We start from the raw sequence: 16,874 nt of genomic DNA on the forward strand, positions 1-16,874 counted from the left end.
CTTGAGTACGTCCACTGAAGGAGGATTTGCCATTTCCTTGGAATTCATTCCTCTGCTGAACAGTTTTTACTGTTAAGAATTTTTTCATAGCATTTAACTAGAGTTTTTTCCCCCCTTAACTTATTAAGGCTGTTAATTGTGCTTGTGGGTATTATTAAAGCTGGAGACTTTCTTCTGTGTGACATTTACCAGGTATTTACATATCAGACGGGAGACCCCTGGATTGGCAATATTACTGGTGAAAAATGATCTTAGAATGGTAGCTGACTAGAAAATCATCACAAATCAGCAATATGATCTGGCCACGAAAAATGCAAATAGAGTGCTGGGCTGCTTCTATAGAAACACTTCTTCTAAATCATGGGAAATAATTATACCACATTATTCTGCATTGGTCAGACCATATTGCAATTTCCACACTTTGGGAAAGATTCAAAGAACGAAAATGGTCCACTTATTTGAAACTAAGCTTAAAAACTGAACTAATTGGGAAAGGTAAGTTTTGAGAATAGAGATCAGGGAAATTATGACAGCATACAGCAAGTATGTGAAGGGGGATAACTGACAATAAAGCCAAGATTTTTTTTCTATTATCTCCAAGGGCAGAGCACAGAATTATATTATATAGGTAGGTAGATTTTGGTTGAATGTTAGGAAATTATCCTAATAGTAAAAGCAATTCAATAGTAGAAACAATTACTCAGAGCGCTGCTAGCAACAGTTCAAGGATGGTTTCAGTGAAATATTAGACAAGGCAACAATGTGGAATGAGGTGGGGAACCATGGCCTCTTTGTGACTTATGGACTTCAACTCCCAGAATCCTGAGTCAGCATGGATGGCTCAGGGATTCTGGGAATTGAAGTCCACAGGTCATAACGGGGCCATGTTCCCCACTTCTGATGTAGAAGATTTAAGTTAGATTCCTGCTTGTTGCAGACAATTGAGGTTAATGGCCTAACCGTTTCCATCCAATTTATGATTCTATGAAATCTTATGCCACGCCTTTATTTTACAAAACTTCATTTCCATCCCCCAGATCATCCTTGTTGCCCTTGTCTGCATCTCTTTAATTTTCAGTGGATTTTTTTTTTAAAATGTGGCATATCCTGAACTATATTTTTTCTATTACAAGGGTTCCTTCTATGCTTTCTATATATCCTAGATATGTCCCTTATTGCTAAATAGAAGTCATCATGTGATACGGCTAAGTGGCATAACTTGATTTCAACTTTCGTTGACATTGGCTGGATATATAAGGTAAATCAGGAAGGGAGAACATACTTCAGTTTCATGCTTCGTTTTCGGCATGGGGAAAGGGTAGGAGGGGAGAAGCAATGAAAAATGGGCAAGCCAAAATCATGAATATGGAGTCCACTGTATGAGTTGGGTGGCCAAAAGAAAGAAAGAAAGAAAGAAAGAAAGAAAGAAAGAAAGAAAGAAAGAAAGAAAGAAAGAAAGAAAGAAAGAAAGAAAGAAAGAAAGAAAAAGAAAGAAGGAAGGAAGGAAGGAAGGAAGGAAGGAAGGAAGGAAGGAAGGAAGGAAGGAAGGAAGACTAAATATTTCCAACTTTCATTTCCCTAGCAAGGAATTCTTTCTTTTTTTTCTTAAAAAAACCTACCTTAGGATTTACACCATTTTTATTTATTTTTTTCAGTTACAAAGGTTAGAATTTGCATTGGTATTTTCAGAAATTGTGCTATTTCTTTTGAGCCATAATTTTGAAAGATTGAGTGGGAGGGAAGAAGAAATGGAATGTGAGGGCTGCAATGAGGCCCTGGGGCTCAAGGTTGTTGGTGTTTTTTTTAAAACTATCTTTGGTCTGTACTATCTGTACGGTTTTTGCAGTATTTATTATGTAAATTCTAAAGGATGTACTCTTGTATAAGACCCACATCTGCCAGCCACATTTCAAGGATGGTCTTCATATCCTGTTAATACTGTTATATGTGCAGCTTCCAAACTCTCCTCCTTTCTCTTCACGTTCTGTGGTTCAAATGTACGCTGCATATAATGAAAACTGAATCATTTTCTGATGTCCCTATCACAGCCTTGCCTGCTCTTATTAATATGCTAGAAACAATGAAGTTTTTTTTTACTGTCTTTTGTTTAGAAAGATGTGTTTCTTTTTTTTTTCCCCGAAGAGTTTTATTAAGAATGGCAAATAGAATAAAAATGAATACAAACTACAAAAAATACACGAAGGAAGGGAAAAGGTATAAAAGAAAGGGCGGAGAAGAAGTAACTTCCACATTCATCCCAGCAAATAAAAATGATTTTAGTGGAGAATCACCATCTCTAAATGCAACATAACTCATGTCTTAATTAAAAAATAAAATCCCATAAACTCAACATTTTTTCTTTGTCAGCGTAAATCTGGTAAGGGGAACCAGATATAACTAATTTTCTATGTTAACCTCGATTCAATAAGCCAACATTGTATTTCTTCCCTGAATTTTTAAGAATCTTCATTTTTAACCTGTTCAAAAATAGTCCCAGAGCTAAATTTCTATTCCTCTTTTTTTAAGCCAAGAATTCTTCAAAACACTAACAGAACTCTTTTGCACACCCAATAAATAATTCCCCCCCCCTTTTTAATCACTTCTTCTGAAATTCTTCAAGATCTTAACAAAGCTTATTTTGTGGATTCAGCAAGAAAAAGTTATCCAAATCCCTTTCCTAATTTAAAACCTGTAACTCTCCTTTATGGATGAAGGCATTCATCAGTCTCATTTGTGTATCTACTGCATCTTTCTCCATATTATTCTCATTGTTTGACAATTTTAAATCTACCTTCAAATTGGTTTCAAAATTGTCCACTATAACTTGTTCTTCTGTAATTTCATTAACACATGCTATCTCTATCATATCCAGTAATTTTGCAGACCAGTATCTATTAAGAAATTTTGCACCATTCTTTATTTCTTTAATAAAAAGAATTTGGTATCCTCTAGCTCCCTCTAGTGTTGAACCTTTAAGGTCTCATTATCATGTTTCTTCTTTAAAAAAAAATCCAAACAATCTCCATTTCCCACAGGAATAATTCTTCTAATTAATTCATAACTATAATTCCAAACCAGCTGGATTGTTAATGCATTGTTAACTTTCCAAAATCCATATTCTAAGCATTATTTTGCTCTGTAAAAAATATTTTTCCAAAGCTTTTAAATTCATTCTTAATCATCTTTCTTCAAGAAGGCAATTCACTCAATGGATACAGTAAAATCTTGTAATATACACATAAAGAGTGGCTATTCAGGGTTATGTTCTTCTGTCCAGATGCAGCCTCCAGCCTCCACTGTCTCAAAGACATGATCTTGCTACTTTTCTGTGTTTTTAATCATCTTTTGCTGCCTCTCTCAAAGGTGCTTTTTCAAAAGACAACTGGACTCTGTTTTCCCTTGAAAATGTTTCACTTCTCATCCAAGAAGCTTCTTTAGATCTGAAGAAGCTTCTTGGATGTGAAGCAAAACATTTTCAAGGAAAATCAAAGTCCCTTTCGGAGAACCATGACCTGAATGACTGAGAATTTACATAGTCATTTTGTTGCCTCTCTTTTCACCAAAAGTAAATTTTTGGTGAGAGATTTAGCAGCCGGTCGTCTCCCTTGTTTGTGACTTGCTGTTTATATATCAATCTAGTTTATTTCTTGGAGTTTTACTTTAGGAGATGATGTAAAAAGATGATGTCTGATAAGAGACAGCATAGCCTGCAGCTGCACAGTGGGTAAAGCAAGAGGTTCAGAAGGACCCTCCCTTCATTATCAGGCTATAAAAGTGATGGCAGGAGAACTGGACTTTCCAGACTTGCAAGTTTCTGTTAATGTAGCTGCGCAATAAAGTAGAGGTAATTTAACTGTTTGTGCTTCCTGTCTGATCTAGCTGGCAAGGCTGACAATTATTCTCTTCATTCTTGTGCAGTGTTTTGTTCTTCCGATCAGTTTCCTACTTCTGATCCTGCAAAGGGTATTCCAAGTAAAATAGAGTGGAAACCTTTTCAGGTAAATCCCCAAATTTCCATCCTATGTGTATCTTACAGGTTTTCTCTCCTTTATGAAGATAAGTTTTCTTTTAGTCTACTCAAGCAAGACACTAGAGTGCTTCAATCTCCAAAGTGTATGATGTGTTTGCAAAGCCAGGTCAATCTCCGGGTGAGATTCAAGGTGCTGGTGATGACCTATAAAGCCCTAAATGGCATGGGCCCGGATTATCTGAGGGAGCACCTGCTGCCGGCATCAATTTCCCATCGTCCTGTGCGCTCCCACAGGGAGGGCCTCCTCAGGGTACCGCCGGTCAAGGATTGCCGTCAGGCGATCCCCAGGGGGAGGGCGTTCTCTGTGGGCGCGCCTGCCCTATGGAATCATCTGCCAACGGAACTCCGGACTGCCCCCGACCTTCGTTCATTTCGCCAGGACCTAAAAACCTGGCTCTTTGAGCTATTTGGTCTGGACTGAGGGGTTTTAATGTTTTTAAATTGTGATTTTAATTTTTTGGGGGCTAGACTTAATTTAATTTTATTTTAATTTTATATTGTATTGTTTTTAAATTTTGCCTTGTAAACCGCCCTGAGTCCTTCGGGAGTAGGGCGGTATATAAACCGAATTAATAAATTAAATAAATAAATAAATAAGTACACATGAAGATCTTCATTAACATTCCATGGGCAAGCCCCTGATACATAGGAAATAGGATGTTTTTATATAATAAAGTAGTATGGAAATGCAAGATTATACATGTGATTGATTACAAATTAATGATAAAAAAACTTCCAAATCCTAGTTGCTGCATTATAGCAGCTAAATGTACCTACTAAACCATTAACCACAGGTTCAGATAGCTCTAGCTACCCTGAGCATTATCCTTTCAAATCCCAACCACAATGTTGAAACTAGAATGTGCCTATTTCCTTTTAGTGATGGCCAAATAGTTGCTTAAATATATTTATTAATATTCAAATGGTTCAGCTTCTTCCACAAATACCACTACTTCATCCTCACAAATCTCTTCCAAGCTCCTGAGATATGGGTGATCTCACCTCTGTCTTCATGAGATCATATTAATTAATGTTAGAATCTCATCAAATCTTATCAAGATTTCTACAATCTTGTACAGGATCTGGCAAACATAAAACAAAAACTCAGCCACTTTTAATTTTCTGTAAAATAGAAATCAATTTTGACAAGTCATAAGTACCATTTTGAGGAATAGCTGATACCCCTGGTTCTAAAAAAAAAAGGCAATATAACTCAGTTTTCAGCTGTAATCCTTGTTTTAGAGCCTATAGAGCAGGGGTGTCAAACTCCCAACATCACGTGATGTGTCGCAACATATCGAGACATTTTCTCCATTGCCAGTGGGCGCGGTTTTGGCATGACGCATCCAGCCTGCAGGCCAGCAGTTTGACACCCCTGCTATAGAGAATGCATACTTTATCATGTAAATAAGAGGTCCCCAACCTTTTGGGCACCATTGCCAGTTCCATAAGAGAGGTTTTTTTCGCAGACCAGAGAGTACGTAGTTTCGTGTGCTGCCTGCATCCCACGGATGGGGCTTTGCTTGTTTGTGCAGACCAGTTGCTGGCATGCCATGGCCCAGTACCGGTACAGGGACAGGGGGGTTGGGGACCCTGATGTAAATCATCCGTGCTCTCCGTGCTCTCCATTTCCAGATTTTGTTTTAAATCGAATGCCATATTTAAATAGTTTGTCCAAAAGAGGTCTACACTATTATCTGTGTAATAACAAGAACTTTGACTGAGCCTTTCAAAATTGTCCTTACAAGACCATGGGGATGAACATTGTTGTACTTTCTTGTCAATCAAAGACCATGTAATCCAGGCTAGCTATACGAGTAGTCCTTGACTTACAGCCATTCTTTTAGTGACAATTCAAAGTTACAATGGCAGTAAAAAAAAAAGTAAATTATGACCAGTCCTCACTCTTCAGGCTGTTGCAGCATTCCCAAGGTCACATGATCCAAATTAGGACGCTCGGGAACTGGCAATATTTACAAAGGCGGCAGAATCTCCTGTGGCAATCGTGTGACTGCCATTTGTGGCCTACCTAGCCAACGTTCGACCAGCAAAGTCAAGGGGCTAAGTTGGATTCATTTAACGACCAGTGATACACTTAACTGCAGTGATTCACTGAACAACCGTGGCAAAAAAAGTCATAACATTGGGTGCAATTCCCTTAGTGACCACTTGCTTAGCAACAGAAATTCTGGCCCCAGTTTTTCCACAGACTAGAGAGTACGTATATATAAAATGAAATAAGGAAAGGAAAGGAAAGGAAAGGAAAGGAAAGGAAAGGAACGGAAAGGAAAGGAAAGGAAAGGAAAGGAAAGGAAAGGAAAGGAAAGGAAAGGAAAGGAAAGGAAAGGAAAGGAAAGGAAAGGAAAGGAAAGGAAAGGAAAGGAAAGGAAAGGAAAGGAAAAGGAAAAGGAAAAGGAAAAGGAAAAAAATGGCAACTATATCTAATGGCCATTCCACCACTGACAATCTTTTATAGTTGCCATTATTTTATTTTATTTTACTTTGTCCTTTCCTTTCCTTTTATTTACTCCTGGTAGCCTAACTTTATGTAATATAGCCCAGAGTATGTATGTATATATGCATATATAACTGTCTATCTATAAGCTAGGAATTAACTTAGTGACGCTAGATGTTAAAAGAAAATCAACACTTAACTTCCCTTGACTATCTCTACCTCACCTTGTATCCTCTTTTATCATTCTCCTTCTTTTCAATTTTAAATGCCAAATTTTATTTTGAAAATCCCAAGTTACCCATCTCTTTTTGGATGCATTGTCCTTGTAAAGGAAAATATGAAGCAACATTCTGTTATCTGCTATTTTGTATCAACGAACAGCTAGTATTAACAGCAATTTTGCACATATGTTCAAAGTTTTATTAGCCTACTAAGGAAATCTAGTAGCTCACATTTTCCAGATGCTCACACATGCTATGACATGTCTTCATAGAGTCTTTGCTCCTGGTGATTTTCTTAATGTCAGAAGAATGTATATAATTGTGCCTTCTTTGAATTCCACAATGGGTTTTAATTTTTTAATTCTTCTCCTATATTCAGAAAGAATTAGTTTTTGAAATGGACTTTGTTTCTTTCAATTGTTGGAAATAATAATCAACACAACCCTCACCCAAAAACAAATAAAATTGGACATGTTGAAAATCAGCATCTTTCTTCTGGCCCAATTTTCAGAATTGACTTGCATTTTTCCCTTTAAAAAAAAACTATCATCTGAAACAGTTTAGAAACTGCAGTTGATCCAAAAAAAATAGCTACAAGATTACTAACTTGGAATGAATGGCTTCACCTAATTATGTCTGTGGCTTGACAGATACACTAGGCCCTAGTTCCCAGGTATAGTTTAAAATACAAATGTAATTTTTCAAGATCTAAACTACTTTGAAACAAGGGATCCTAAAGATTGTATTTTGTCATATACTGTATGTCTGCTGATGCTGCAATTTTATAGGCATTCACCTTGTTGCACCCATCAAATAAAGTGAGGCAGAAAATCATTGTCAGGAAAGGATATTTTACACAGTAATATTCCATCGTAATGGAATATGTATCTCTAAAAGTGCTGGATGGAACACCATCTCTGGAATCTTCCTTTCTTTTTATTTTTCCTCTTCTTTTAAATAACTCGTATAGTTTGGGCCTCTCAGTTGTAAAAATGGTGCCTATAAATTTCATTTGTTGTTGCGATTTTAAAAGTTGTGATGTACTTAAATTGATTTTCATTGTATTCAAGGCACATACCCCCTGAGAATATTGTAATATGGGATTGCATTCAACCCTCTTAAATAAATTCATATGCTTTACATGTTAGCCTGAAGCAAAATTTCTAAAACATTAAGTGAGCTAATGGTCATATATATTTTTATCATATAACATGTAATTTTTGAGAATTTAGCATGATGAAACCTGAATCAAAAATAGTAACTGTGAGAGGGACCTTAAGTCCTAACAGATGATCACTTAAACATGAGCCAGCAGTGCGTAGCAGCAGCCAAAAAAGCTAATACAATCCTTGGTTGTATAAACAGAGGCATAGAATCAAAATAATTAGTAGTAAAGTGGTATTAGTACCACTTTATCAATCTTTCATAAGACCAGACCTGGAATATTGCATCTAGTTTTGGTTACCACATTACAAAACAGATGTTGAGACTTTGGCAAAATTGCAAAGAAGAGCAACTAAGATGATCAAAGGCCTGGAGACTAAAACATATGAAGAACGGCTGCAGGACTTGGGTTTGGCTAGTCTAAAGAAAAGAAGAAATAGGGGAAGACATGATAGCAGTATTCCAGTATTGGAGGGGCTGCCACAAGGCAGAAGGGGTCAGGTTGTTCACCAAAGCACCAGAAGGCAAGACAAGAAATGATGGAATTAACCAGTGGAACAGCTTGCCTTCAGATGTTGTCGGTGCTTCATCACTGAAGGTTTTTAAGAAAAGACTGGACAATCACTTTCTGAAATGGTGTAGGGTCTCCTGCTTGAGCAGGGGGTTGGACTAGAAGATCTCCAAGGTCCCTTCCTGCTCTATTCTGATTGTGATTCTGAATAAGGAAACTTTCCTTCGCTTTGTAGTTTTCATACACAGAAAAGGCTGTATTTCATTCAAGGGAGAATGTTTTCTCTCTTTCTTTCTCTTGGCAAAGAAAGATTATCAGAGGGCGAATATGGGATAGCCACTGAGGTATTTAGATTTAGCTCTATGTTATACGTGGTGTTTTCCCAGAAGTTGTTTATGTTGTGCAATTGCTCTACTTTAAAATTTGGCAGAGAGCAATCTAGATTTTGTTTATTTCCTATATTGCTTCTTCCAACTTTAGGGTTTTCTCAAAACTGTTTTCAAAACAGAAACAAAGAAGAAAATTTGAAGATCGTTCCTTAATCTGACATTTAGCTCAGACTTTAAAAGAATGTATTGGATTTTTACTGTTTCCTTCCAAATGATATGAGTCAAAGCTCAGCAAGTCACAGTTTCTTAGTTTCTAATGTGGTCATGGGGTAACTAGACTAAAGGCACCAGTAGATGGCCACATTAAAATGATATCCATCACTCCTTTAGCCAAGGTAAAAATATGCCAACATAAAATTTCTGTTCCGATTGCTGTCCAATCCTTTATCACAATAGACATGTTGCTGACTTGGTTATCCTTGCTTTCTTCTTTCCTTTTTACCTTTAAGTCAGTGTTGACTCAGGGCAATTGCCTGAGCTAGTACCTGCAATTTTCTTGTCACTTTTTGGAAGTGGTTTGCCATGACTTTCTTCCTAGTGCTGAGAAAGAATGACTGACCCAAGGTCACCCAGCTGGCTTTATGCCTAAAGTGGGATTAGAATTTACAGTCTTGTGGTGCCTAGTCCAGTGCCTTAAACAACTACATCAGGGGTCTTCAAACTTGGCCCTTTTATGACTTGTGGACTTCAACTCCCAGAATTCCTCAGCCGGGCACACTGGCTGAGGAATTCTGGGAGTTGAAGTCCACAAGTCATAAAAGGGCCAAGTTTGAAGACCTCTGAACTACATCAAAAGCAGCTATTTTACTTTCCTGCTTTATTTTATTCTTTATTGATACAATGCCTGCAAAATATTGAGTGGATTCCCCTAGCTTCCTTTCCTTTTCTGCCAAAAACTGCTGATTGTCAGGAAAACTATAGATCAGGGGTCTTCAAACCTGGCCCTTTTATGACTTGTGGACTTCGACTCCCAGAATTCCTCAGCCAAGCACACTGGCTGAGGAATTCTGGGAGTCGAAGTCCACAAGTCATAAAAGGGCCAAGTTTGAAGAGCCCTGCTATAGACAGATGTTTGCAAAGCCATGTTTATCCAGGTCCAGGGTCAAAAATGCTCTATGGTTGTAATCCATCACTGGGATTACCTCTGGGAAAGCACAAGCTGAAGCAAGGGTGTCCACAGGATATGGTAAAAATAAGGAAGAGGGTGGCCATAATGGAAGCTCTGCCTGATTTTTTTTGGGTGGCCACTGTGCTCACCATTTTGATTTTTTAAAATCACATCTGCAGACACCTCTGGAATAACGGGGAGAATCTTACTTTAAGAATGCTCTTTCTGTTGATGGCATCTGGTTGTTTCACTCAAGGCCTTGGAATAAGAAAGGAGTGATACTGTGGGGAACAAGACAGACTATGATTGCACTGTGGTATCCTGCAAGTAGGAACATGACTCAGAAAACCAAAATTGGCTGTAATGAAGGGACAGTGAAATGGTTATGTAACGTTATTATGTTCTGGCAGGATATTTTGTCTCTGGCACCAAAAAGCCTTTGCCAGCCTTGTCTTTTGCATACTTTGACATTATGTGTGGAATTCCTGTGACTTGTTTATCAGAACAAGAACATTGCTGTGTTCCTGATCCACATGTGGTTTCTTTGCACCCTGTTCTCCCACCTCCCTAGTAGTAGGTCTCCATTCAACAAGCATTTGAAACTCCCATCTCACATATTTTTTCTGTTTGTCTTCCAAAAACCAAGAAAATAAGGGTGGGGAGGGAAGAAGCAACCCACGATGGAACAATGTGTGTGATTTCAAGTATCCCTCCCAAAAGCCATCCTGAGTTGTTCACTAGTTTCCAAACCCTCACTCACAGGACAGATACCTATTAATCCTGGTAGTGCCAAGTGATGGGTCTTCATCTTAAAAGAAGCCCTCCAGAAGTCTTTCCCAGAACATATGTCCAACTGGAAATATATCTTGCCCCTTGTGGCCTGCAGCACTAATGTAGGAGCCTCAGGGCAATCTCATTTCTCCATGGGGAACTATCTGCTTGGTAGAGCGAGCTGTATGTGAATTTTCTCTTGCTGTTTGCTGAGTTGGCATGGAGTAACATAAAACTGGCCCACAGTGTCCAATCCGTGTGTGGCTCTCTGCTAGATGTTGGGTGATCAGGTGGTGCCCAGTTATGCTGACTGATACCATGAAAACCATGTCAAGATTTGAAAACATTTGACAAAGTGGCCACCAAGAGGCCTCTACATTGTGCCCAGCAGATTGGTAGATGTAGATGGGTGACAGCACTAGAAGCCATCCTGGCTGGATGGAAACATGTTTTCAATGTGTCCCCCATGCCCCAGAGTGATAGTCTTTGGATAGTATTGGCATGCAACATGTAAAGGGCAGATGACCTGCATATGGGCTTTCTTAGTATCTGTGGTTGCTTCTTCAGAAGCAGGATTGTATCTGCTGTAAGTACACATGGTGAAATAAAGGCAAATATATACACATGAATTATCCATACTTTATATCTGGCTTACAAAACTAGGCTGCCCAATTGTTTTATTTATTAAACACCTTGCCAATTTGTTTTTTTTTTAATTATACAATAGAATTTTTAGAAAGCAAATACATAGACACGCACAATTAAAGGCACATAATTCTGAAATATGTTATATTCTATCAGAAAATCTTATCTGCAGACTGTGGGTGTGGGTGTTTGTGTGTGTGCGTGCATGTTGGTCAGTGCATATGAGTCTATTGTCTGCAGACAATTGAGAGATGTACTTGCTGAAAGCTCTTGGCTCATGTTCTCTCCACCATTTGTTCTCTATCCAGTAAAGATGGAATAGTCCAAGAAATATTCCCCTCCCCTTTGCGCTCTGCACACATGCCATTATTCTCCCTCTGTGACAATTCTTTCATAGACTTCCATGGTGTGCTTTCTCCTCTCCTAGCAGCAGCAAAGGAAGAAAAAGACAAAACGCTCTGTGAAAAAAAAAAGTTGGCAGATGGTAGGCAACCCCCTCTTCCAGCCATTGTTCTTTTCAGCCTCCGCTGCCAACTCTAGGAGAAAAAGGCATGTGGCTTCACAGTCAGATGGAGTCTTCTGTAAATGCTCTTGTACAATTAATGGCTTAGAAGGCATGACAAATTAAGATGGGCCATAAACAGGGGAATGAATTTGGAAAAATGTCAGTGTAATGGTTGCCAGATTGGAGCTTTATAGAGTCACTGGGAAATAAATCTCCCACACACACACACAAACACATCACCACCAGCAGAACTTCAGATGAAGCTTAAGTACAAAAGTATGCTTTATAGGCAGTGTCACACAGCCATTGAATAGGCGCGCATCACATTGTATGCAGGAGTACCCTTTAATTTGGGCAGCAGCAGTGCCTTTCAAACAACTCTAAACCCCAGTGATCATCTATTACTTTTTAATTTATTCTCACCTGATTTGCCCAAGCACTAAATGCATTGGTGGTAGAAGTGGGATTACGTCCGTAACTCTACTTTTTAGTTGCAGAAATAGTCAATGTACAAATACTTTGATCACCAAATAAACAAGCATGCTCCACGCTTACATCAGCCTTTGCAGAAATGCTTATATCCAGAAAACATTCTCTGTGTCATCTGGAATCCTGGGAAAACAGAGCTACTGATTCCACTGCCTCCATAATTACATATATTTAGTTTACTTAGAAGGTGTGTATTTCCACCTCTCCATGAGCCTGTGAGCTTTACATTTTCTTTTCCCTCCCAGAAGGTTCCACATTGCAGGTACACACACACACACACACACACACACACACCAGAATCCCCATCAAAACAAAATGTGTATTATTTATTTATATCCCACCTATATGGTTTTTACAAATATCTCAAGGTGGCAAAGGGATGCGGTGGCTCAGTGGGTTAGGACGCTGAGCTTGTCGATCAGAAGGTCGGCAGTTTGGCGGGTCGAATCCCGAGTGCCACGTAACAGAGTGAGCGCCTGTTACTTGTCCCAGCTTCTGCCGACCTAGCAGTTCGAAAGCACATAAAAATGCAAGTAGAAAAATAGGGACCACCACGGTGGGAAGGTAACAGCGTTCCATGCGCCTTTGGCGTCTAAGTCATGCCGGCCACATGACCACGGAGACGTCCTCGGACAAGCGCTGGCTCTTCGGCTTTGAAACGGAGATGAGCACCGGCCCCTAGAGTTAGAAACGACTAGCACACATGTGCGGGGGAACCTTTACCTTTATCTTTTACAAGGTCGCAAACATAGCCAACACACCTCCCTCCTCCTATTTTCCGCACAACAACAAACCTGTATGGTGGATTGGGTGGAAAAGAATAACTGGCCTAAAGTCACCCAGCTGGCTTTCATGGCTAAAGAAGGACTTGGACTCAGTGCTTTCAAGCCTGGTGAACTAGACCAAATTTGTTCTCATGGATCATTCTTCCATGCTCAACAGTCTGTGGATTGTGAACTGGGGGAAAATGGCACTTATTTTATAAAAAAAACAACGACCCTGAAGTTGGTCCAGAGTCTAAATCATTATCATTAAGTCGTTTGTTTAATACCAAACTGGCGATGTATGAATTAAGCATTGCCCAGCTGATTATTTACCATCGTAAGTATCCTTAAACTAAGGATGGACAACTCTTTCACTTTTGATTTTGTGCAGATCCTCATTTCCTCACCCTCTTATTTGGGATCGCCTTGCCATTTAAAAAAAAATATTTTATTACCATCTACACATTTTTCCTAACCAATATCTTTTTGTGTGCCTTTTAATGGACACTTTTGTACTTAAAGTTTGTAAAACGTTCCGTAGTAGACACGTTTTGGGTTGAGCAGTTGCATCAGAAAATGGAGCAACGTGCAGATTTGAAAATGCAGGTGATGGTTTGTCCTGAAACTGCAAATTAAGTAATTCATTCAGTTCCTATTCTTATTTTATCACTGCACTGCATCAGAAATTGCACGTGTGTGATTCTGGTCCTAAGAATAACATATTGGGAAGCCAGCAGGTTACCAGATAGAAGAGCAATCATGTGTAAACACACTGTATTATTATTATTCTTTCACAAAGCTGCTCATGGGCATATACTGTGTGTCAGACTTTAATTGGGAGGATTAAGATTTAAAACTTCACTTCCATACGGTTTGCCAAATATCCAGGATCCACTCTCTACTGAAGCAATGTGAAACAGTTCACAGTTTGTCAAACAGAAGCATAAGATGACAGATTCTTTGCAAGTTGAATGTTATATGTTCTGGAACTGATAACAGAAGCAAAAGCAAGAAGCAAGTCATAATGACTGATGGCTAACAATCCAAGGAGCTAGAGGAAGCAGGGAGACAAGCTCACAGTAGGGCAAGTTCATTTCCCATCTGTTCCCCCTGCAGATCTCTCCCATTCTTTAAAAAAAGAAATTTAAAAGTGACCAACAAGTTAAAATTAAAATAAGGCTGTGAATATGCCTATGTGCAGGGCTTTTTTTCTCATAGAACGCTCAGAATGGAGTTCCGGCACCGTTTTTGGATGGAACCTTGTAGGGTAGGCAAGGCGGGTTGTATGACATGTGTGAGTTCCGGCACCTTTTTCTTTTACAAAAAAAGCACTGCCTATGTGGAATTTATTTTCACCCAAACTGAACAGGACGTTAGATAAAATGTGTTTAAGGTAGAGCATTAGTAAAAACTACAATGTTCTTTCCGTCGTCAGAGAGTGTTTGCCTACCGTGGCAAAGTCAGAAGGAGTCTTGGAGTATCTTTTTTTCCGATTAACCAATTGTATTAGAAGAGTTTAGTTTTCATGCAACATCAGATAAAGTTGCACCTGGTGAACTGAGTCGCAGCTTATAAAACGTATGCCGGTGTTTTTCAAACTTGGTAACTAAGATGTGTGGACTCCAACTCCCAAAATTCCCCAGCCAGCAAAGATGCTCCCAGACTCCTTCTTATTTGACTCTCTGTATGTCATTTTCTCTCTTAGACATGTTTTGGAAATTTCTCCCCCTTAAGCCACAAATGGAGCAGCCATCCCAAGTCTGACAGTCAACTAGGAATCTTAGAGCTGCAATTCCTAGAATTTTCAGCCAACATCACTCAAGGTCATGCAGGAATTGTGGGAATTACAATCTCCCCACTTCTGGAGGATACTAGATTGGGGAAGGTGGGGTGAAGTAGCAACAGTTATCCTACTGTCCAATGTGCTTACAATAAAAAAAGGGAATATCCTAACAGCCTACAAATTATACAAACCTTTGTCATATTAGTACATTTTGAAGTAGCCTACTTCAGCATAGGAAATCGCAGCAGAATTAGCACAACAAACCTTTGCTAGAGTGGACCCAAAGTTGATCTTCTTTAAGTAACCAAACTTAAAGTTAAATTAAATGATTCCATTTATTTTATAGGCCTCAAGCTGTATCCATCTTTTACTTTTACTCTAAGCCAGATGGTTTTATATTTCTGATTTCTTAATATTTCATCCTCCTGGCACATGTCCTTAAATCCATCTCTTTTCCTTGTATCTTCTTTCTTCACAAACATGCATCCAATTTAATAATTTGTTTATCCATAGCTTTATGGGTTTTTTTTCTTTCCTTCCCATTTCCCTATCCCCCATCTCCTACATAGCTAAAGAAAGTTCACTGGGAGAGACTGAACTACAGCCAGGATCTGATTCTGCTGGAATGGATAGTAGTTACCTCAGCGTGAAAGACACCAGTGCGAAGACCTCTCAAGAGAGGGCAAGTAATGATCTTCCCAGTCCAATGGACAAGACCGATTCGGAGAGCAACAAGGGCAAGAAGAGGCGTAACCGCACCACCTTCACCAGCTACCAGTTGGAAGAGCTGGAAAAGGTTTTTCAGAAGACCCATTATCCAGATGTCTATGCCAGAGAGCAATTAGCCATGAGGACAGATCTCACTGAAGCCCGAGTACAGGTAAGGGAAGAAACTGTAGGACATGGGAGCAAGGAAATTGGCAAGTCCCCAATGCAGCCATGTCTTCAACTAAAAACAGTAAGCAATATCTTTAGACTGGGATAAATGTACAATACACTTTGGTGTGTGTGTGTGTGTGTGTGTGTGTGTGTACATATATATATGTGGTAAGGTTTTTTTGGTCAAACCGGTCTGATTGATGCACCTTTGGTTTTGAACTGCTATATTGCAGTTCTATTATTATGATCACTTTTGCCATATATATATATTCAGATTTTTCTAAATCCCTATTAATTAATTAATTAATTTATTACATTTGTTTGCCACCCATCTTGCTACAAGGTGACTACAAATTAAATGCTTAATTCAAGAAAGCAGGTTTTTGTGTTCTCCCTCTAGCATTCCACAACAGCAGGCATTATATACAACTCCTGGTACACTCATTATTAAAACTTCTTCAGAGAAGCTCAGTGCTGTAGCAGATGTTTTGAAAGTACAGATAGTCCTTGTTTAACAACCATTTGTTCAGTTTTCATTTGAAGCTGCAATGGTACTGAGTGAGGAGAATTATGGATGGTCCTCAAATTTATAGTCTTCGCAGCATCCCTGCAGTCACATAATCATGATTCAGACATTTGGCAACCGACTTGCGGTTACAGTGGTCACAGCATCCCTGCAAGTCACATGATTACCATTTTCAATCTTTGGTAAAACAAAGTCAATGGGGAAGCCAGCAGGAGGTCCCAGATGGGCAAATCACCTGACATCTTGCGCAGCAAGCTGCCATCATAAATAGATGCAGTCATATGACATCACACTTTACAACTAAATTGCTTAGCAACAGAGTTCCCAGTCCCAATTACTCTTGTTTATCAAGGACTACTTATAGATGTTTGATTGTTAATTCTCAGCATCTCCAGCAAGAGTTGCTTTGAACGGTCATTAAGCAAATGGTTATAAGTCAAGGACTACCTGTCTAACAATATAACAACACATGAAAGAGAAAGAAAGAAAGAAAGAAAGAAAGAAAGAAAGAAAGAAAGAAAGAAAGAAAGAAAGAAAAAGAAAGAAAGAAAGATGCAATTATAAATTGTGCAAAAACAATAAAAAAACGCTAACCCAAACAATGTTTACCAGAAGAGCTTCCTTTCAACCAATT

At 38.9% G+C, this 16,874-nt stretch overlaps 1 protein-coding gene across 1 annotated transcript in view; it reads left to right on the forward strand.

The window, feature by feature from the left end:
• The window catches only part of ALX4 (ALX homeobox 4), a gene marked incomplete at its 5' end in the record, with an annotated part of 67,412 nt that overhangs the window by 31,717 nt on the left and 18,821 nt on the right, over window positions 1-16,874 (forward strand). Inside the window, one exon of the mRNA XM_083348359.1 lies at window positions 15,405-15,715. Coding sequence (XP_083204485.1) covers window positions 15,405-15,715 — 311 coding nt within the window. The remainder of the gene's footprint in view (window positions 1-15,404; window positions 15,716-16,874) is intronic.

Source organism: Vipera ursinii (assembly GCF_947247035.1).
Source record: "Vipera ursinii genome assembly, chromosome: 1".
Taxonomy (NCBI): domain Eukaryota; kingdom Metazoa; phylum Chordata; class Lepidosauria; order Squamata; family Viperidae; genus Vipera; species Vipera ursinii.